The sequence below is a fragment of the Mus caroli genome, chromosome 6 (assembly GCF_900094665.2).
Source record: "Mus caroli chromosome 6, CAROLI_EIJ_v1.1, whole genome shotgun sequence".
NCBI lineage: Eukaryota > Metazoa > Chordata > Mammalia > Rodentia > Muridae > Mus > Mus caroli.
In genome coordinates, this window is record NC_034575.1 from 144,350,345 (window position 1) to 144,372,491 (window position 22,147).

The 22,147-nt window shown below is 48.0% G+C and overlaps 1 protein-coding gene across 1 annotated transcript in view; it reads right to left on the bottom strand.

The window, feature by feature from the left end:
- Tm7sf3 (transmembrane 7 superfamily member 3) overlaps nt 1–21,905 on the bottom strand; it is a 29,174-nt gene extending 7,269 nt beyond the window's left edge. The window contains exons 1-8 of the mRNA XM_021165447.1: nt 21,701–21,905; nt 14,520–14,674; nt 12,683–12,833; nt 11,067–11,187; nt 8,854–9,025; nt 7,789–7,966; nt 2,694–2,780; nt 682–762 (exon numbers count right to left, since the gene is read on the bottom strand). Coding sequence (XP_021021106.1) covers nt 682–762; nt 2,694–2,780; nt 7,789–7,966; nt 8,854–9,025; nt 11,067–11,187; nt 12,683–12,833; nt 14,520–14,674; nt 21,701–21,776 — 1,021 coding nt within the window. The 5' untranslated portion in view covers nt 21,777–21,905. The remainder of the gene's footprint in view (nt 1–681; nt 763–2,693; nt 2,781–7,788; nt 7,967–8,853; nt 9,026–11,066; nt 11,188–12,682; nt 12,834–14,519; nt 14,675–21,700) is intronic.
- Nucleotides 21,906–22,147: the final 242 nt, after the last annotated feature.

Genomic DNA, 22,147 nt, shown 5'->3' on the forward strand with positions numbered 1-22,147 from the left:
TGCCTCTCTCTCTACCTCTCTGCCTCTCTCTCTGCCTCTCTGCCTCTCTGCCCCTCTGCCTCTCTGCCTCTCTCTCTGCCTCTCTGCCTCTCTGCCTGTGCCTCTCTGCCTCCTCTGCCCCTCTGCCCCTGCCCCTCTGCCCCTGCCCCTCTGCCTCTGCCCCTCTGCCTCTGCCCCTCTGCCTCTCTCTCTGCCTCTCTGCCTCTCTCTCTGCCTCTCTCTCTGCCTCTCTCTCTGCCTCTCTGCCTCTCTGCCTCTGCCTCCTCTGCCTCCTCTGCCTCCTCTGCCTCTGCCTCACCCATACTGGAGTAGCAGATATTCACTTACCCAGGGCTATCTGTCTCTATGTCTAACTGCGGAGCCACTCTGGGCTCCTGCCTCTGGTTTTGTTTCTTGAGACAAGGTTTGACAATGTAGCACAGGCTGCTCTCAAACATATAATCCTCCTGCCTCAACTTCCTGAGAGCTGGTTTTACAGGCATGTGCCCTGGCCTGACCTCTGTTGTACTCAGAAGAGAAAGCCGAGATGAGGAGGTGGAGCAGGTTGCAGGCACGGGTTGCCCATCTCTGCACACTTGATGCGTGATGACCCCCAGCACAGGCTAAACAGCGGAAGGCATGATGGGTGGGGACCCAGCAGCTTCCTGTCTGAACCCCAGCTAAGCTGTCATCTATACTCACCATCGTACTGAAGGGGTGTCAGTCTGGTGATCAGGATGTAGAAGAAGAACCCCAGGAAGATGAAGCCAATGAAGAATAAATCTAGGAGGAAATGAACCATCAGAAAATGAGCAGCGAATGAAAACCTCTGTCAGGGAGCCAATGGAGGCATCTAATTTACAAGTGTGTGCTGGAGCATCTACTCCTCAATCGCCACGCCCAGTCACAGATGGAGTGGTTATCTAAAGGGCAGGGAAACTTAGAAGTCAGAGGATAATGAATGTACTAGGCTGCAGCATTAGATACTGGCTGTGTGTGCCTGTATTGAGCCTATTGCATAATTAAACGGTTATTTGCTCGCCTCAGTTCATTTACTACATGTCTCTCCTCTTCTCTTCTTCCTCCTCCTCCTTCTTTTTCTTCTCCCCTCTCCCCCTCTTCTCCCTCCTCTTCTTTGGGGGCTCCTTTATGTAGCCCAGGCTAGCCTCAGACTCATGGACTCATGGACTTCTGCCTCAGCTTTCCAAAATCTGGAATTACAGGCATGTGCTACCACAACATGCCACTGTTTTTTTTTCAATGTGTTTGTGTGTGCGTGTGTTTGTGAAGCCAGAAACAATCCCAGCCATCACCTTTCACACCCGAGACACCCTTGAGGTGGATCTCTTGTCCTGCTGCTCCTTTGCCTACCCATTTGCTGGCTCCAGAGCCTCTGGGGCTCTCCTTTCTCTACATCCCACCTTGCCTCACTGACACGCACTACCACGCCCAGATCTCAATGGGTCCTGCGGTTTGAACTTGGGCCCTCCACTCAGCCATCTCCCCAGCCCTCCTTTTGCACACATTCACCAAATACTCTAGCCTTAGCTATATCCTGGAGCCTGGGTTTTCTACTGAAAACACTTGTGTCTAATCTGAAAGGACACACTAAATATTACATAAACAAAAGCAAACAAAAAATAAGGAGAAAGTAAAATGTGACTTTCATATATTATCTTCATCCACTGACGTCCATATAGTCTGGGCATACAGATAACTCGTTTCCCACAAGTAAATCTAATCTTCTCTTTTCGGGGGAGTTGAGGTGGGATGGGATTCGAGACGGGTTTTCCTTGTGATAGTCCTAGCTGTCCTGGAACTCACTCTGTAGACCAAGCTGGCCTCAAACTCAGAAATCCGCCTGCCTCTGCCTCCTGAGTGCTGGGATTAAACCTGTGCACCACCACTGCCCAAGATTAATCAAGACTATCTAGATTAATCAGGATAAATCTGACTGTGATGAGAAGGACACAGCTCTGTGGGTCTTCTCAAATTCTCTCCAGCTGTTACTGAACACTGTATCTCAACACAGCAGGTTTGGGGACTTTCCCCAGGATGGCAATGATATTCTCAGTCTGTAGTCACTGCGCCCTGGGCATGGACTTCCCTGTGATTTTTTTCTTATCACCTAATCAAGAAAACAGATCATGTCAAAATGAAAGGAAGAAGACTGTGATATCAACTCTGTCAGAACAGGCTCTCAGGCAGCGCTGCCAGGGATTACAGTTGCTGGCCTCAGAGCTCAGCCTCACAACCTCTGACTCAATGTGCATGTTCTGTCTATGAAAACATTACCTAAAGGGCAGTGCGGGTGTCACTGAAGTCCCACTTGCTGCCCTGTGGCACCTGCTCCATCCTGAAGTTGAAATGCTCAGCACTGAACAGATCCCGGGTCACTCTTCACCACGGCCATAGCCTGATTTCTTAAAATTCAAACCTACTGCTGCCTCCAAACTCAGGGGGTTTTCCAGTCTCTTTCATCCCTAATCTCAGCCAGCCCCAGTTTGCAAGCCGTCAGGGCGATACAACCCAACTTACATCCCCTCGAAAGAGGAAGCTGCACCACACTGTTGAAATTGGGAAAATTAAAAACGTACAGCAGCTACACAGACTTGCCCACAGAAATCTGTGAACAGTGGAGACACCCTCACAAGCCCAGGGAGCAGGGGACACATTCACAAGGTGCAGAATGAGGGCTGGGTGGGAAAAGGTACCTGTTTTCCAGAATCTGTGTCCAAAGAAACAAATGAAGAGCCCAAGCAGGGCAAACAAAGTGGAGAACACTTTCGTAGATACTCTTCCTTAAAACAAACAAACAAACAAATAAATAAATATTAGTGGACAAGTGCATCTGTGTTAATTAATAAGCAACGCAGGGAAGACTGGAAGGTATAGTGGCTTAAGAATCACATGATCATGGCTCCTAAAAATATCCTTGTTCCCTGATGAATGAATCTATGCAGGCAGCTACCGCAACGGCTGCTTTTATAACAAGGAGAACCAGACAACGCACGCTCCTGACAAAGGCACTCCAGGCTACTTATGATGTTCCTTTAGGAACGATATAACAGAGCACGTTACCTAAAACTACTCATCGTTTCTTCAGCAAATAAAGTGCAAAGAGAAAAAGTGGGCGCCCCGGTTAACAGAAACTCATGAGCCCTCATCTGCAACCCGACTCAGCACACAGGGGTGATGCATGCCTTCAAGCCTAGCCCAGGAAGGCTGAGGTAGGAAAAGCACTTCACAGGCAAGGCCAACTGGGCTACATGGTCACTTCCAAGTCAGCCTAAGATAAAGAGTGAGCCCTGTCTCCCTAAAACTGAACAATGGGGGCTGGAGATACAGCTCAGTGGATAAGAGCACTGTTGCTTTTATAGAGGACAAAGATCCGAGTCCCAGCACCCAACCATCTGTAACTCCAGCTCCATAGGATACAACGCCCTCTTCTGGCCTCTGCCTGCACTGCACTCACAGACTACACAGGGCACACAGAGACAAAACATCCATGTGCACAAAATAAACGTAAATTAATCAGTCATTGTTTCCAAAAAAAAAAAAAAAAATACCCCTTATCAAGAGGAAACCCTGCTCACAAAATTCACCTTCCTTGGAAACCCTCAAAAAATGAACCTAAGGAAATTATCCTTGAGTGAGAACAGACCTGACTCTGAAAACTTACAAGATGGAGCAGGTGCACCAGGCGCTTACGTGAAAGCACGGGACATGCACTTAAACAACAAATGAGAAGTGCAGACCAGGGTCTGTGAAGCACGGTCGGTCCACAGATCTAACTCTTCTGATCTCACAGAACTACGGAGCAAAAGATAAAAGTGTACATTCTGCTTCCGATGGTGGGTGACCGTCACCCAAAACACAGGGCTGGTGAACTGTTCCACCTTGCTTGCTTTCAAATACGAAACCTGGGGTCTGGGAAGATAGCTTAGTTGTAAAATGCCTTCCAAGCCTGAGATCCACATCCTCGTGAAAAGTTGGGTGTGACAGTGAACGCCTCCCAGTGCTGGGGCAGCGGTATGGAAGGGAGAGCCCTGAGGCGTGCTGGCCAGCTGGTCCAGCCAAACTAGAGACCTCCAGGTACAGTGAGAGACTGCCTCAAAAAAGGATGTGAAGGACAAAGATGTCCAACATCAACCTCTGGCCTCTGCATGCACACACATGTATGCACACATGAACACCGTCTTAGAACACTTTTCTATTCCCATGAGAAGGCATCATGACCAAGCAATGTATAAAATAAAGCATTTAACTGGGGGCTTTCTTACAGTTTCAGAGGTAATTTCATGACCATCATATCATGGTGGGAAGCAGGACAGACTTGACTTGGCTTGGCATGACTTGAGCATGGGTAGCTGTGTTTGAGTCAGGTGGGAGTATTTGTGTGAACACACACTACTCGGGTTCTGGAACCTTCTCTTGGACCCTGTGTCATATCCTTGCTAAGTTTAGTTTCAAAAAAATCTGATGACTCCAATAAACTAGAATTGCCTTCCCTCCCTCCGCTGGCCACCACTATCTGATGGCACCAAATATCTGACAGGGTCCCTCATCCTCTGCCCACCCTCAAAGTGACATCTCATCAAACTGGTCTCTCTTCAGCAAGAATCCTGACACTGCAATCGTTACAAACGCCACACCCCAGACGCTGACTTTTGGTGACTTGCCTCCCAGCTGCCTATACTTGTTGGAGATTGGTTCAATCAGGAATCTGTGTACGTGTCCAGATGCTGAAGGCCCTTGTCCCCAATTGGTTTTTGATCGATCAATAAAGATGCCAATGGCCAATGACTGGGCACCGGGCAAGACACTTAAGAGTTGTGCGGGCAGGACGAATTGCCATGACTTGGGGTGGAAGGACGGGACACAGGAGTGGCAGGGAAATAAAGCCAACCAACCATGTGAGATTTCAGGTGAGTGCCCCTGGCTACTTCTTCAATTGGGCCTGGGGTAGCAGGGGAAATTTAGGAGTGCCCAGCCTTTGAGGTAGCCAAGGAATTTTAAAATAAGCTTGTGTGTGTGTGTGTGTGTGTGTATGTGTGTGTGTGTATGTGTGTGTGTGTGTGTGTGTCTTTCATTCGAGGATCCACGGGTGGGCGCACCTGTATGATCTGTGGGAGCACAAAGCAGGGTAAGCAAAGCCTCCTGGCTACATGGACTGTCTTTAGAGCTGAGCCCTCTCTTCCCCACTGCAAATTCTCACTATGGCGGCATCCTGACGTCCTAACTGTAAGAGCCCTGTCTTTTCACAGCGCTCCTCATGACTTTACCATGAGTCACAGGAGACAGGATGTACCTCTCATCGGCACAGCTGTCGTGTGGTGCTTTCCCAGCATGCACAGGGCCTTACCTTAACCCTCAGCACTACAGAATAAATTACTGAGGAAGGAAAGTGTTGAGACATGGTCTCATGTAGCCCAGGCTGGCCCCAAACTTTCTATGTAGCCGCTGGCTCCCCCACAACCAACGGATGCTTCTTTAGAAGGTAGCTCCTTGTAAGAGCTCCTGAACTTTCTCCACATCCTGTCCTGTGTGCCCTCACTGGCACCCATGAGCTCCGTGCTTCGAAGCCGGTGGTCACTTTTCAACAGAGCTTACTCTTCCTCGGCTTTATCCAGATGACACGTTCCCTTTGAAATGCTTTCTTACACTACCTTCATGAGACATGTCTTTCTCCCTCCTCTCCCATCAATCCTGCTCTCTCAGCCACGGTAGCAGGATCTTTCAGGGCTTGTTCTTAGAACTAATTCCCTTTTTCATGTTCTCATGCCAAGCGGGAAGCCATCTCCGCTGTGGATGTGCATCTTGGGTGACATTCTCCGGTCCTAGTCCTCCCCTACATTAGCTGACACATCCAATCAACTACGGACTGAAATCTCAATGAGAACGCTCCATGGGGCTCTCAGACTGCCATGGCCCTTCCCGCTAGTGAACAGCAGCTCTCCTATAGTGGCTTAAGCTAACAACTTGTCTTGGTTTCTTTTCCTGTTGCTGGGACAAAAGCAACTTAACCCTGAAAAATGCAACTTAAGAGAAAAAGCATTTATTCTGACTCACAGTTCAAAGGTGAACTCCACCATTGTGGGGAAATCCCAGTAGCAAGGAGAACTGGTCCACACTACATGCATAGTGAAGAAGCAAAGGCTTCACAAATACTTAGCTAGCTCAGCTCACTCTCTCTGCTTTACAGAGTCCAGGTTCCCTGTCCAGGGAATGGTCCCACCCATGTATGTGTGTGTGTAACTTACCCTCAGGTGACAGAAACAGAGAGGAGTGTGTGCAGACACAGCAAAGAAGGAGAAAAGTAAACAGCACTGCACAGCAACTAACACTGAGAGACTAAGGCACAGTGTGTGCAACTTCTTCATTTTAGTTTTGCATCTTTTCTGTAAAATTATTTCAAAATAAGTATGAATCAGGGTGTACGTGTGAGCATGTGGACACGCGTGTGCACACATTCACACACACACAGGTCTCATGACCTCTCCACTGACATCCTTCTACATCACAGCATCTCTCACCTATATCACTTCAAGAAGTCTCGTGATCCCGTCAGAATCTAAGATGGATCAGGGTGCCCTTTGGTCAAAACCTTCCAGTGCTTTCTATGTCCTCCAGAAGAGAAGCTAGAGCTAGAGCCTACTCTGACCTACAAAGCTGGCCTGGAGCCACGAGGCTGCGCCCCTGTTCTCACGCCTTCTGTTCTCTTTTCTGTAAAATTCTAACAGAATAACTGTTCCTGTTCTCACTGCTCTGCCTCAGACCTCAAGGCAGTCGCCCAGAAACAGGATGGCTTAGAATGGCTGTCCCTTCTGCCTGGCACGTACCCAGATGTGCACATGGCTCCTGCCTGCAAGGCCTTCACCAACTCTCTCACCTCAGACTTTTCTCAGACTGGCCCCCCTTCCTGCTCTGTCTTTCTCCTTGGTACTCATTAGTTTCTCAAATGTTATGTTTTATAAATACACCAGCCCCATCCTAGCTCCCTCACTACACATATATGTGTATCATATGTGGTGGGGAAATGGGCAGCAAACAGTCACATGCCCAGTGCTCAGCTCTGAGTTTTGTGCACTCATATATTCTATTGCCTTGCATGGAGGATATGATACAGCGTCTTCTTTTAGATGTATTTATTTTATTTTATGTATATGGGTGTTTTGCTTGCATGCATGTTTATGAACCATGTGCATTCCTGGTGTGATGGTTTGGATATGCTTGGCCCGGGGAGTGGCAATATTAGAAGCTATGGTCTTGTTGGAGTGGGTGTGTCACTGTGAGCATGGGCCTTAAGACCCTCGTTCTAGCTGCCTGGAAGTCAGTCTTCCACTAGCAGCCTTCAGATGAAGATTTAGAATTCTCAGCTCCTCCTGTCTGGACACTGCCCCTGCCTTGATGATAATGGACTGAACCTCTGAGCTTGTAAGCCAGCCCCAATTAGATGTTGCCCTTATAAGAGTTGCCTTGGTCATGGTGTCTCTTCACAGCAGTAAAACCCTAAGACACCTGGTATTCTTGGAGGTCAGCAGAGGGCATCAGATACCAAGAACTGGAGTTATACATGGTTGTGAGCTGCCACGTGAGTGCTGGAACTGAACCTTGGTCCTTTACAAAAGTGCTCTTAACTAGTGAGCCATTCCCTCCGCCCTAACGTGGGGTCTTACCAAAGGCAACTAGTGACTGAGTGAATGAAAGCTCGACAAAACGTTTTTAACAACCTTAAGCTCTTCACTTGTGGAAATCAAGTGGCAAAGCCAAGGACAAATCTGTCCAGGTTGAAGTCTACATACTCACCAGGAGAAACACAGTTACCATCCACTGACTCAAAGCTGCAGGCGTATGTGTGCACAGGCACATAAGCAGCAGAAGTATTGAGGGACGGATCCCAAACGATGACATTATAGATGACTCCTTGTCCCAGGAGGGAAGAGAAGGACACGGCCGTTTTATCGTCAGCTGTTAGGGTGGCCACCTAAAGCCAAACATAACAAGTGGTGTTGACGTGGCTTTTAAAGCTGTGATCACCTGCATGAGACCCACACAAAACCATGCAAGTCAGCAGTGCAGTATAGAATCCACAGGAGCCATTGGCAGCTGATGCCTTCTGGGGAAGGAGTCAGTTTCCCTTTTTAAAAGATTGTGTGAATGTGGGTACCGATCAGTCCAGAAGAGGGAGTCACATCCCCGAGAGCTGAAGTTACAGGCAGTTGTGAGCCACCTGAAATGGGAGCTGGCAACTGAATCCAAGTCCTCTGCAAGAGCAGCAAACGCTCTCAACACCTGAGACATCTTTCCAGCCCTGAGAGTCGGTTTTCTTTAAGAATGTGGCCCCTGGCAGGTCAGCCGCGCCCCACTGGACACTCTTATTCATGAGTATATGAGTAGCATGAACTAGACTCAGTGAAATATTTGAAACAAATAAAAAACAAAAGGTAGAAGACAGGAAATTGGAGGGAGGAGTCAGGAGGGGTGGATGTGGGAGGAGTTACAGGGAGGAGTTTAGAGGGGTGGATGTGGGAAGAGTTAGAGGGAAGAGTTTGGAGTGACTATGATCAGAATACGTTCATTCATGTATGAACGTCTCAAAAAAAAAAGCAATAAAACACATGACAAATACTAATACCAGTGTGTATACCCTTCAGCAGTTTCTCCGTTTTTACTTCCCATTACATTTACCAGAAGTTCTTATCTAAATTGCTGAAGTATTCAAAAAATTATTATCTACTTCTTTTCCTGCCTCAGGATGATGAGGTCACAGATATGGCAGGAATCAAAACAAAACTGACTTGCCTCTCCCCAAAGGTTAAATCATTTCTGAGCACCCAAACTAGCCTCATGAGCTGTAAGAACCAGACTCACCTTGATGGCACTGGCCTTCACCTGAGCCACCTCGGCCATCCTCTGAAGATGATGGAGCAGAGAGGCCTCGGTGAGGTCGCCCTCGGGCAGGAAGTACTGGTACACGTCATAGCGCAGCCTCCACCTGGACTCCGGGCCGGTGCTCACATCACACGGTGGGGGCTCTGCAGCCCTAAAGATAACCACAGCTCAGCATCAGCGTCCACCTCTCCTGGCTCAAGCCCTGTCCATGAAAAGGAGCCAGAGCTATCTTCAAACTTCTCCAGGCGCAATCCCAACTATGCAGCTGTGAGTCTAAGTGTCACTCTAGAGAGAGTAGCACACAGAGATAGTCTGGGCTCCATTTCCTATCCCTGCTTCCAATGTGACGGGATGGTAAATTGGCTGTGGGAGATAATCAGTCAGGTCCTGAGGGGGAACTCTCCTGAGTGGGACCAGCGCCCTTATATGGCCTCAGACAGCTCACAGGCAATCTTCTCTTCTCCTAAGGACACAGTAAGAGGTCTGCAGCCTGCAGGAGGCCCCTCACCAAAGCCCAAAGGCACTGCTCCTGAAAGCAATAGGAGGAGCCTTCAGGGCATGGTGCATGGCTGTGGTCCTAGAACTTGGGAGCCAGAAGGAGAATGAATGCAAGTTCAAGGCCAGCCTGGTCTACATAGAAACTCCCAAGCAAACCAGTGACACGTGGACATAAGTAAATAAATACCTATAAATAAATTAATTACTGTTATTCAAGTAGATTTTGGTACAGATTAACCATTCTTTTTTTTTTTTTTTTTTTTTTTTGGTTTTTCGAGACAGGGTTTCTCTGTATAGCCCTGGCTGTCCTGGAACTCACTTTGTAGACCAGGCTGACCTCGAACTCAGAAATCCGCCTGCCTCTGCCTCCCGAGTGCTGAGATTAAAGGCGTGCGCCACCACGCCCGGCCAGATTAACCATTCTTAATCTAGACATCTAAAACCTGAGGGGCTGGAGAGATGGCTCAGCAGTTAAGGGCACTGACTATTCTTCCAGAGGACCTGGGTAAAAATCCCAGCACCCACATGGCAGCTCACAACGGTCTGTAACTCCAAGATCTAACACCCTCACACAGATATACATGCAGGCAAAACACTAACACATATAAAATAAAAATAGATTTAAAAAATCTGAACCCTGAAACTAATCAGGCTCCACTCTGATTTTTGACGTTTCGGATTTGTTAGATTTGGGGTTTCCAGATCAGGGATGTTCAACCGTTAAGGTCTCCGCCAGTGTCAAACACTTCTGGCCCCAGATGATTCAGATAAGGGATATTTAGCCTATTCTTTACAAGGGCAGCACTGGCTGACTGTTATACACAGAAGCCAATGTGGTTAAAAGAAAAAACAGATTCTGATGTGAGTCAGGCCCACAGCAATGACACCTTTCCTATCTGACACTGTGTCATGTGGTTAAAAAGATTTGATTTTATTTGTGTGTGTGTGTGTGTGTGTGTGTGTGTATACTTGTGAGTGTGGGTCCCCATGGAATCCAGAAGAGAATGTTTAACCTCAAAGTTTGCAGAAAGCCTCTCTGTAAAATAAAAGCAACTGCTTCTTCCTAAAAGTATTAAGATTAAATAACAAAGAGCACGCAGCATCCAATGCTGAGATAGGTGGCAGGCAGAGAGTTTTCAAATGATCGTTGCTATTCAAGTAGAAACTGAGGCAGTTTGGCAAAATTAAATCCTCATAAGGTGTAAGAAATTAGGGCTATGAATGCCTTCTGTGTTTGAACGCTTTGAGGAAACTAAGGCAAGGCTGGAGAGGCGGCTCGGTGGTTAAGTGCACACGCTTGTCTTACAGAAGACCAAGCTCACCCCCACACCGGGCGGCTGGCGGCCACCTGTCACCTCAGCTCCGAGGCATGCGCACCTCTAGCCTTTACAGGTACTCACACAGACATAAATATACACTTAAAAATAATAATAAATCTTGAAAGCAGAAAACTAAGATGCACTTCTAAGCTCACAGCAGGCTTACACCACACTTGTCTCTTCAAATGATGAATCCGTAGGCACTAAGGAGATTATTCAGTATAAAGAATATTGGCACCGAGGTTTAAATTATACTCACCCCCAAATAAGAAACAATTCCACATTGCTATAGAAGTGACGGCTGTGAGCCAGTTAGCTGGTCCGGCTCTACAGTCACCTAAGAGCAGCTTTAGCAGGATGGGGTCGCCAGCCTACCTTGCATAGCCTATGTTTGCTGGTGCAAACTTGATAGTTGTCTCAAAAAAATTATAGTCCAAATAGAGGCTGGGGTCAATATCTAAATCAAACTCCAAATTGCAGCCTCCAGGAATGGGATCTGCATGGAAAATGGTGAGATTAGTAACGCAAGAGTCCTTTTCATGTTCCAGGAAACAGTCCCACACAGCCGTGTCAGCACAGAATGCCAGCAATGTCTGCTGTCCGGTGACTGAGGTCTCATGCCCTTTCCCCTCAAACCGTCTCTTTCACACCACCGTATGCACTTCACCACTGAGCTATTCACCACCCAGCCCCACTCCCAAGCTCCAGCAGCCTCACTTCCCTCACACACCTTCGCTTAGCCATCACTGTGAGCTGACTATCTCCCAGTGCTGCCTGGACCAGATGCTAATGGACACCCCTGGCTCACCACTGCTCTTTCATTCAGACACCACTGGTCATGTCTTTGGACTTTTCTGGAATTCACTATTCCCTACTGCTGGCTCAGGCGGGTGTTCCAGGCATTCCTCTTACCTCCAGGTATCTCCTCAGCCCTGCGCCTGATCCTCAGCCGTCACCATCGCCCAGGTACCGTGCTTGACATGTGCTCAACACTAGGAAATGGTCGTGTTCCCCCAGGTACCTCTCCACTCTCATGCATGGCCTTGGCTTTGACACCAGCTGTCTATCTAATCTTGTTCCTTTAATCCAGGCCAGGATTCTACAACATGCTTCCGATGAGACGTCCTATGAGCATCTCAGACTCACTGTGCCCTCACAGGAGTCACCACTGACTCCATCCTACCCCATGAAAGGGCCATCCCCACATCTAAACCTACTGTGCAGTACAATCTCTGATCTGTCCAAACAGGAGGCCCAGGTTCCTCCCTGGTAGCATGTAGCCGAGGCCCCTCCCCCCTGGTAGCATGTAGCCACTGTGCCTTGTCGGTTGCCCTCCCCAGTCCTAGCTCAGCACCTGCTTTCAGACCCCACTTTTTACTTCCCTTATAGCCGTCAGGCTCCATCCTGACTCAGCTCTTTCTTCTTCATGTAGCTCAGGATAGGCTTCAACGTGCCATAGAGCTGGCTCTGACCTGTTAGTCCTCTTGCTAGATTATTGGCACATGCCACAACGGCCAATTTTACATGGTACTGGAGATGGAACCCGGGGTGTGACTCATACTGGGCAAGCACTGACCAACCAAGCTGCACCACCAGCTCCTCTGTCCTCAGCTTTCTAAAGATGAAATGGACTATGTTGCTCCCCTCTCAAACTCTATGCTTTCTTTGAGCCCACCTTAGCAATGCTGCGTGCAAACTGTGTTCAAGGCTCTTTGCTTTCTGGCTCAAAACATACCCACTGCCCACCACTCCAAACCCTGTACCTTTCTTCGGATAAGCCTACTGCCTCCTCTGCCCACAATGACAAGAAATGAACTCTCCAAGTCACAACATGAGCTTCCCGTCCCACTAGCTCTCTGCCCCTTTCACAGTAAAACACTCTGATTAAATAAACTACACCCATAATAAACAATTTTACCAGGATAGTGTTCCTTAGGATTCCACAAACAGATGACGCTCACGTCCACGGAGTACCTTGGAGAGGGAATTACCTCTTTCTGAATAGGAGAGCGTAAGGGCCACACTTTGGACAGGCTTGGTATCTTCCGTCTCCAAGTACCAAGTACACACTGTCTGCTCCGGTCGAAGAATGAAGACCAGCCCTCTGTCGTTGCCTGTTCCTGACGTGCTGGGAAGGAGAGTCTGCATTTGAGAAGCAAAGCCGTCATGGAAACGGACTTGAGAAATCACATCCACTGCAGAGCTGCCCAGTGTGCACTGCTCTCTCCAAACCCTCTCAGAACAAAAAGGGGGAAATTCCTCAGGGGGGTTTCACCTCTGTGTTCTAGCACCCACACCTTCACACCGGAGAACTCTAAACATATCACTGGGGGCTGGAGTGATGGCTTTAGCAGTTAGGAGTGTCAGTTGCTCTTCCAAAGGACCTGGGTTCAGTTCCCAACATCCACATGATGGCTTACAACAGCCTGTAATTCCAGTTCCAGGGGACCTGATACCCTCTTTTAGTCTACACAGGTACTGGGCACATGTGTGATACGCACGCATACATACTGGTAAAACACCCATACAAAAGAAATACGGTATTGCCCTTTATCCCTCTCCAACTTCTTACCTAATTTACATGTTTAGATTTATGACTTGTTTCATTTTATGTATACGAGTGGTTTGCCTGCATCTGTGACCACATGCATGCTGGGTGGTGGCTCAGAGGTCAGATCTCCTGGAAATGGAGTTATAGATGGTTATGAGCTGCTCTGTGAGTACTGGGAACTGAACCCAGGTCCTCTCCAAGAACAAGCCCTCTTAACTGCTGAGCCACCTCTCCATCCCCTGCAGATGACTTTTTAAGACATGTCTCTCACTGAACCTGGAGCTCAATGCTCAGTGATTGGCTAAGCTGATTAGCCAGTTGAGCCTTGTTTCTACCTCCCCAGACCTAATGTAACAAACCCACACCAGGCCTGGCTAGTTTTTGGCGCATGTGCGTGTGTGGTTGGTTGGTTGGTTGGTTTGTTTGTTTGTTTGTTTGTTTTGGTGTGTTTTGAGGATCAAACTCGGGTCCTATAGACTGGGCCTTCTCCTCAGTTTCCATTCCTTAATACCAGGATACCAGGGGTCAGGGTGTAGACCAGTGAGTGGTAAAGCACTTGCCTGTGGAGTCTGATGGCCTGGATTTCATTCCCAGTTTAATATGGGAAGAAAATAAAACAAAACAGACAAAAGCAAAGAAACAAACAAAACCTCTATGACTTGCACATTGAATTTTCCAAGCACTGCAGTTCAACTGAGTTAAGACTTATTCTGTCTGGCCCTGAGGCTAACAAGACAAAACCAGACAGAGCTCTGGCCCCAAAGAGTTCAGTTTACAAAAAGCATTTGTTTTAAAGACGTGTTTAATTATTTACTTTTAATTTATGAGTATCAATGTTTTTGCCTGTATGCATTTCTGCACACCATACACATGCCTGGTACCTGTGGAGGCCAGAGGAGGATTCAGAGCCTCTGGCACCAGAGCTAGGAATAGTTGTGACTTGCTATGTGGGCGCTGGGGACCGAACCCAGGACCACTGCGAGAGCTGCAAGTGCTCCTTAACCACTGAGCCATCCTGCTGGAAATCTTTTCCCCTTTAAGGCAAGTGTTCACCTAGGTCAGGTCATCTCTGTCTCACTGTGCGGAGGAAGCTGGCCTAATGCTCTTGCCTCCAAACCAGAATGGTCTCTTAAAGCTAAGAGAATAAGAAGGAAAAATGGCCGAAACCTTGCTGCATGGAGACCAGGCCCACTCACACACAGACATCAAATTCTCTAACACACAAGACTCAACATTATAGAGATGCTCTTTTTACTGGAGCAACGCTTTGCACTTACCTTAGTAAATGAAACCGTGGTGTTCTGATACTGTGAGTGTATTTGGAAAAGAAGAAAGGTCACATTGCTTGAAATATGGCGCAGGACGGCCTCCTGCGGAAAGGACTTGCTGAGCGCAAAGTATGTAAATTTTCCCACAGAAAACTCAAGGAAACCTACAATGAAAAAAGTTTCTCATTACAGCATTGTACCTCTAGCATCAATTTGTAGAAATCTCATTCACAAGCAAATGCATGGTGCTAATTTAACCCTCAAAAAACCCCTGGAGAGTCGGGTATGGTGGTGCAAACCAGATATCTCAGCACTTGGAGGCTAAAGCAGAGAGATCTATGTGAGGACCTGGCCAGCCTGGAGTTCAAAGATCAAGAAGACCCTGTTGGTGTCTGGGTGGTGCATGTCACAACAAGGATAATGAAACGTCAAAGCTGAAGCCTAGTCAGACGAAGGCACTGCGGTCCTGATTCACAACAGCCATGGTCCCCTGCACCAGGCCTGCACAAGGCCAGCTCTGTGGAATCCATCACAGGTAGCAGAGGGGCTCTCGGTCGAAATCCTTCCTGCTGAGCTGTGACCACTGACAGATCCTAGGGATGTCACTGCCTTCAGTTAAAAGTGACCTTGTCGCCGGGCAGTGGTGGCGCACGCCTTTAATCCCAGCCCTTGGGAGGCAGAGGCAGGCATCCACAGGGTACAAGTCCCAAACCCTCCAACTGCCAACCCCTGCCCACGCCTCACATAAAATGATAGATACCGTAGGAGATGAAGAGATGGCTCCATGGGTAAGACCACTAACGAAGCAAGCATGAGGGACCTGAGTTTGAATCCCAGAACCCACATGAAAAGCCAGGCACTGCCACATACACTATAACTTCTATACTATGGAGGGCAGGCATAGTAAGGTCACTGGGACTTTCTGGCCACCAGTGTAGTTCCAGGTTTAGTGAGAGGTTCTTTTCAAGGAAATAAGGCACAAACACACATAAACACGCACACACACGCACACACACGCACACACACACGGGGAGGGGGTTAGAATTAGCATTTCTTCTAGACTCTGCCCCACAGTTGCCTGGCAACAGTCAGGTATGCCTGACTCACTATAAAAGGGGCTGCTCTCCCCTCCTCTTTCTCTTGTTCTCACTCTCCACATGCTCATGGCCTGCCTCTACTCCTCTACACTCTCACTTTCCTTCTTTCTCTCTCTCTCTCTCTCTCTCTCTCTCTCTCTCTCTCTCCCCTACCGTCTCTATCCCCCTCCCCATGCCCTAAATAAACTCTATTCTATACTGTACTCATGTGGCTGGTCCTTCAGGAGGAAGGGATGCCTCAGCATGGGCCTGCAGAGTCACCCTCTTAACCTGAACTATACTGCGCCTCTAAAAAACATATCCCTGGCTTCTCTTTCTTTTTTATAAAACACAACACATGCGCACATGCACACACACTGTATGTATTTTTAAAAATGCCATTATGACGAACATATACCCACATACTTTATCTGTGGATTCTTTACATACCTGACACAGTGCTACATCATTATACTGTTAGAGAACAATAACATGAAGGGTCTGTACACATTTGGTACAGGTACACTTTTTTAAGAAGTATTTTAAAGCTGGGCGTGGTGGCGCATGCCTTTAATCCCAGCACTCAGGAGGCAGAGGCAGGCGGATTTCTGAGTTCGAGGCCAGCCTGGTCTACAGAGTGAGTTCCAGGACAGCCAGGGCTATACAGAGAAACCCTGTCTCAATAATAATAATAATAATATTTTAACTCTGCAGCTCATTGAATCTGCAGTATATAAAGCTCTGGGTTATGCAGACCAACTCTGTGTTGAAGATTCAGTCTCTGAGCTCATACTGCCTATTTCTACACATGTGCAAGAAGAAAGATGTTTAAATGTGAGGCACAAACCATCCACTAGGTCTTAGGCATCTGTATGCGTCAATATTGATAATTCAGGGCTGGAGCCTGGTGAGAGAGTGTTTGCTTAGCATGCATGAGGCTGAGCTCCATGCCAGTGCTACTAGGGCATGGCGGGTGGGGATTCCAGCTGGCCCCTGTTAAAGCTGCTGAGTATCCCACTGTGCACGCATATCCTAACTGCATATATTGATGAGCATAACCACTGATACTCTAGTGTGAAAAACAAATTAAGAAAAATGCTGTGCATGGCACGTACACTTTTAATCTCCACACTCAGAGGTTTTTTGAGTTAGGGTTCCTATTGCTGTGAAGAGACACCATGACCAAGGCAACTCTTACAAAGAGAACATTTAATTGGGGCTGGCTTACAGTTTCTGAGGTTTATTCCATGGTCATCCTGGTGGCATGCAGGCAGACAAAGTGCTGGAGAAGGAGCAGAGAGTTCTACATCTTGGTCCACAGGCAGCAAGAAAAAAACTGGCTTGAACTTCTGAGACATCAAAGCCCACCCTCCAGTGACACACTTCCTCTAGTAAAGCCACACCCACTCCAACAAGGTCCCACCTCCTAATAGTCCCACCCCTTAGGGATCAAGTATTCAAACACATAGTCTATCAGGGACATGGAGCAGGGACCAGAAGACCAGGGTTTAAGGTCATCCTAGGCTAGATAGTGAGCTTGAAGCCAAATTGGACTATAGGAGACTCTGTCTCAAAAATTCCCCCAAATAAAATAAAATAGTTCTGTTTTGCAGGAAAGTGTTCTAGAAAGCATACAGGTCAGGTGATTAACTTAATATGAGATTGTTGATGTCATGGTGTAACAGGTGACCTTTGCCCTTATGGTGAAACTTATGTACCTAAGTTGTCTTCCTGTCTAAAAAGTCACAACTGGAAACAAAGAGCCTGAGACACGACCTGGGTAGCAGGACTGAAATTCCAAGCTGAAGCCTGTGCTTCTGACTTCAGGAAGTTCACCCAGGCTCCTAGGAACCACAAGGAAGAGCGCCTGTGCTTTTTAGACATGATGCCTCACGGAGGCCCCACCCCCACGTGCCTGCAGCAGGAACCTGCTGAAGACAGATAGTGAAGGCGGATGGAGAGACAGTCTACGGTATCTAAAAACTGGCCCTGTTGTAGTAACATCGGAAACATTAAGACAGCCAGAGCTATAAAGAGAAACCCTGTCTCGAAAAACCAAAAAAAAAAAAAAAAAAAAAAAAAAAAAAAAAAAAAAAAGAACAGCTACCTAAAAGTGTTTCTCTTTTCCAAATACAGTTCCTTACTTATCACCTTTTCTATAGTTTTTATTAAGTGCCCCTATCATAAGGAAACTACAATATTCCCTGGTTCTTTGTGGACGTGATCTCTTGCCACGAACCACCCATACCACTCAGATGAAAATGCCTAGCAGTAGCTGCAGACCGGAACTTGAAAACAAACATTCATTCCAACATCATGAGGAAGGGCTGGGACGGTGGCTCAGTTGGGAGGTCTGACCAGCTCAACCAACATGCTCAGAGCCCTGGGCTTGAACACCAACCATGTATAAGCAAGTGATGGGTGCTGTCATCCAACACGGGGGAGAGGGGTGGAGACAGGAGGGCCAGATGTTTAAGTTATCCCCAGTTATGTATAGTTCAAGAATAGCCCAGCCTCAGAAAACAAAGCAGAAAGTTCTCCACGTACCTGAGAACATCAAGTCTGGTGAATAAGAGACTCTCACGTCTCCATGTCTCCATTCTTTTTCTGTTGTTGTTGTTTGTTTGTTTGTTTTTCTTTTTTTGTTTTTTGTTTTTTTTTTTTTTTTGTTTTTCACAGGGTTTCTCTGTGCAGTCCTGGCTTTCCTGGAACTCACTCTGTAGACCAGAATGGCCTTAAACTCAGAAATCCACCTGCCTCTGCTTCCCCAGTGCTGGGATTAAAGGCGTGCGCCACCACTGCCTGGCTCACGTCTCCATTCTTAACCGAGCTGCTTTGTGCGAGGCCATGATTTGCTGGACCAGAACCATTGCGCAATTTGTACAGAAGGCTGCATTTTAACCCCAGTGCCTGTGGTTTCCCTCCTGGCTATGAAGGTCTCTGGCATATCTGATGATCCAGTGTCTGGCACTGTATCAGTGGCCTGGCAGTGAAAGCCGGTTCAACACTGACTGAACTCTGTGACTTAAGGCAAGGTATTTATTTCCTCTGGGCCTTTGTTCTCTTGCAGTTAAAGGGAAGCAGCTATGCTACAGAAACCACCCAACAAATGGGAGGATGATTTTATAACCTAGAGGCGCCCTGCCTATCATAAGCTGCATTGAGGGGACTTCCACAGAGATACTCAAGGTGGGGCCTGGGGTACAGCTTATGGTAGATGTTTGAACAGGGTTCTAAGTTCAATTCCCAGTCCCACCAAAAATAACCCAGAAATGAAAGAGAAGAACAGGGGTGGGGAATAACTCTCTCTCTCTCTCTCTCTGTCACACACACACACACACACACACACACACACACTCACAGAGAGACAGAGAGCAAGAACTGAAAGACTAAACTGCTTTTGCCACATACGTGATAGAAATTTCATTTAATTTCCTTTTGTTTGCTTTTATTATTATTTAGTTGTTTTCTAGTACTGGAGATTGAACCCAGGGCCTCTCAAGCTCTGAGCAGGCCATCCAGCACTAAACCACACCCTAGCTCTTTTAACATTTGCATTTCAAGACAAGAGTCTAAGGTGCCCGCACTGCCTTGGACCTTACTCTATACCCCAAATGGGCCTTGAAGTTGTGATCCTTCTGCCTCAACTTCCCAAACAGCTAGCTGGGTCATGACAAGCTTGAGACACCCAACCTGGCTGGAAATGACATTTAATTCCTACTCATAAGAGACTTGGCAATAGAAGACATACCCAAAATACATCCTTCAGAAGTTAATAGGACCCTACCCTGGCCTCCAAGCCATCAGGAGAAGGAGTCACCAGAAACATTTGACTGGCGTAATTAGATCTTATGACTGGGGTGTGGGGAGCAGACAACACATCAAAGGTTGTTACAGAGCAGGCGGCCCAGTCAAGATGGCGTGGTTACTCGAACTGAACTTGAAAGAACCATGGCTCTGCTTTATCTGACATTTTTAAAAGCAACCCAAACTGCCATCAGCATGGGAGGGTCGGGTTTTCTATTTTCATACGTACTTTCCATCTTTAACCAGCCAGAGAGTCTCTTTTTCCTTCCACTAACTCCATTCTAGAACACCTTCCACTCCTAATCTTTTCCTCTTTCCCAATCAGATCTGTACCTTAAAACCACCCAACTAACTCCCTCTTCGACTGCTTTACTGAAAGGCACCTTAGACTTCCCTCCATTGTCTGACACAGCAGCCAACTTTAGGAGCAGCGACAAAGTGCATCCCTCCTAAATGGACTAATTCTCAGTCCAAACACTCAAGGCAAGAGGTACAGCTGCTGTCACCTGTACCATAACCTCAGCTCCGCCATCCACGGGAGGCTCACCCTTCGACTGTCTGTAATGTCCATGCTGCGTCTCACCAGCCAGATGGGGAATATCAGCTTTTAATCACACAGCTGTTGGAGTGTCTCAGTTCTATCCCTCTCCTGCACACAATAACACTAACCTAAAACAGAAAGAACAGCACACAGAAAGGCAGCAGTGCCATGCCGTATTCAGAGGTGAGACAAGGTAAGGAAAACCCCAATCCTCAACTAAGTGCTTCTCTTTCTGTGAAAAGTTTCCGGATATTAAGTACTGAAACTCCAAACTGGAAATAAAAGCTCTGGCTCCCAGCCCTCCAGACACAGCTTTCCTAGATCAACCCCAAGCTCAACCCTTCCTCTCTCCCACCTTCAGAAGGATGCTCCGACGGTAAGCACTGACAGATTAAATAATATAACACAGCCTTATGCTGTGAAAGGTTTGGGGGTTTTTTGTTTGTTTGATTTTTGTTTTTGTTTTTTTGAGATAGGGTCTCACATAGTCCAGGCTGGCCTCAGAATCCCTATATAGTTGAATCTGATTCTGCACTCTGGATTCTCCAAGTTCTAAATGCTGGGGTCTAGGCTTGTACCACCACACCCAGTCCATGCCATGCTCAGGAAGGGTACCAGGCCTGCTTAAATGCTAGGCGAACACTCTACCAACTCAGCTACATCCCCAGCCCAGGGCCAAGATATTCCTCTCAGAAAGTGGCTTTGCTGAAGTGCAGGGGTCGTGCAACTTGCAGGGCAACACACCAGGTGTTGCTACGTTTCTGCAAAGAGCATCTGGTGCCTCCAGAGGCTGGATTGATTGCTATCTCCTGGGGCGTTGAGGATTAGAGTACTCAGGCTGTGAAACGGACCTAGCATTCAGCCAGGGCCAGAAGCCAATGCTTCCTCTCTGCTGTAAGTCAGAGTTCTCTTCAAGAAAATAGAAGGGTGTGTGTGTGTGTGTGTGGTGTACACTCAACACACAAATATCTGTACTTTTCAGTACTGGCCTTAGTTATACTCAAAGATCGTAAAGTGTGGCTTTTCACAGATAAGCAATTAGGAGAAATGATCCCATCACTCAGAAGACTGTTGTATTTGCTACTTGTCTAGAGCTCAAAACAAGGAATGTAGTTAACGCATCCAGAAACAGCACGTGACCACCAGCATGGCACAATTAGTGCTTTTCATGCTTCCCATTAACGCCCCCGCCCCCTCCCAACAGTCGCTAAACCCCTCTCACTCAGCACACGACCTAGGATTTCACGTCCCATCATCACTGGCTCATTTTTCCTCTCAAACTGCTAATCGTCACCCAGTTAAAAAAGCATCTAGATTTCGGAGTGTCAAAGTCAGCTACTGCGTGGAACGCCTTAGTTCCTCGATGGACTTTGCTACCGGTAGCCGACGGGTTGGGTTTGGTTTTAGTTTGGGCCTGACGCTCACTCTCCAGGCGGGTCTCGGAACACATAATCCTCCTGTCGCAGCCTCAGGGGTGCTGCGCTTACAGGAGTGCTGCACTTACAGGCGTCCTCCCCGAAATTCAGTTTAAAAGGCCGTTTCAATGCGTCCAATTAAAACCACAAACATGGCTGCTCCCTGCCGGGAAGAATGCCTCAAAGGGGGCTACTTATCTCTTCCCGGTTCCCAGCCCAAACCAGACGATGACAGGATGGACGCGGTCCCGAACCCGCGGCCTGACGCGCATCTGCAACCGGGGAGGGCTGCACAGAGCCGGGCAGCCTGCGGCCTTGCTGCAGGAGCGGAGGCAAGTTCGGGAAGCTCACCGTCGCTGGAGTTCGCCTGGGCCTCGGCGCTGCCGGCCGCCAGCACCGCCAGGACCAGCAGGCGCAGCCGCCACATCGCTGCGGGCCGGGGCGCGCGGGCCAGGAGCGCGCAGGCCGGGTCGCGTGCTACCCCGGAGCTCCCGCGCGCATCGCTCTAGCGCGCCGGCCCCGCGCGTGCACCTGCCGCCCCAGCCCCGCCGGGCGCGCGCTTCCGGCACGACGGCCGCGCGCGTCCCCGGCCGGCCCCTGCGGGCGCGCGCCTCCTGCTGGGGCTCCTGGGCTCCCCGGGCTCCCAGGGCAAGCCGGGCCGAGTTCTTGCTTTTGTGTCTTTCCTTTCTCTCTTCTTCCTTCCTTCCTTCCTTCCTTTCTTTTTTCTTCTTTCTCTTTTCTCCTTCCTCTTTCTGTCTTTCTTTTTTCTTTTCCTTTTATTCCTTGTTTTTTTTTTTT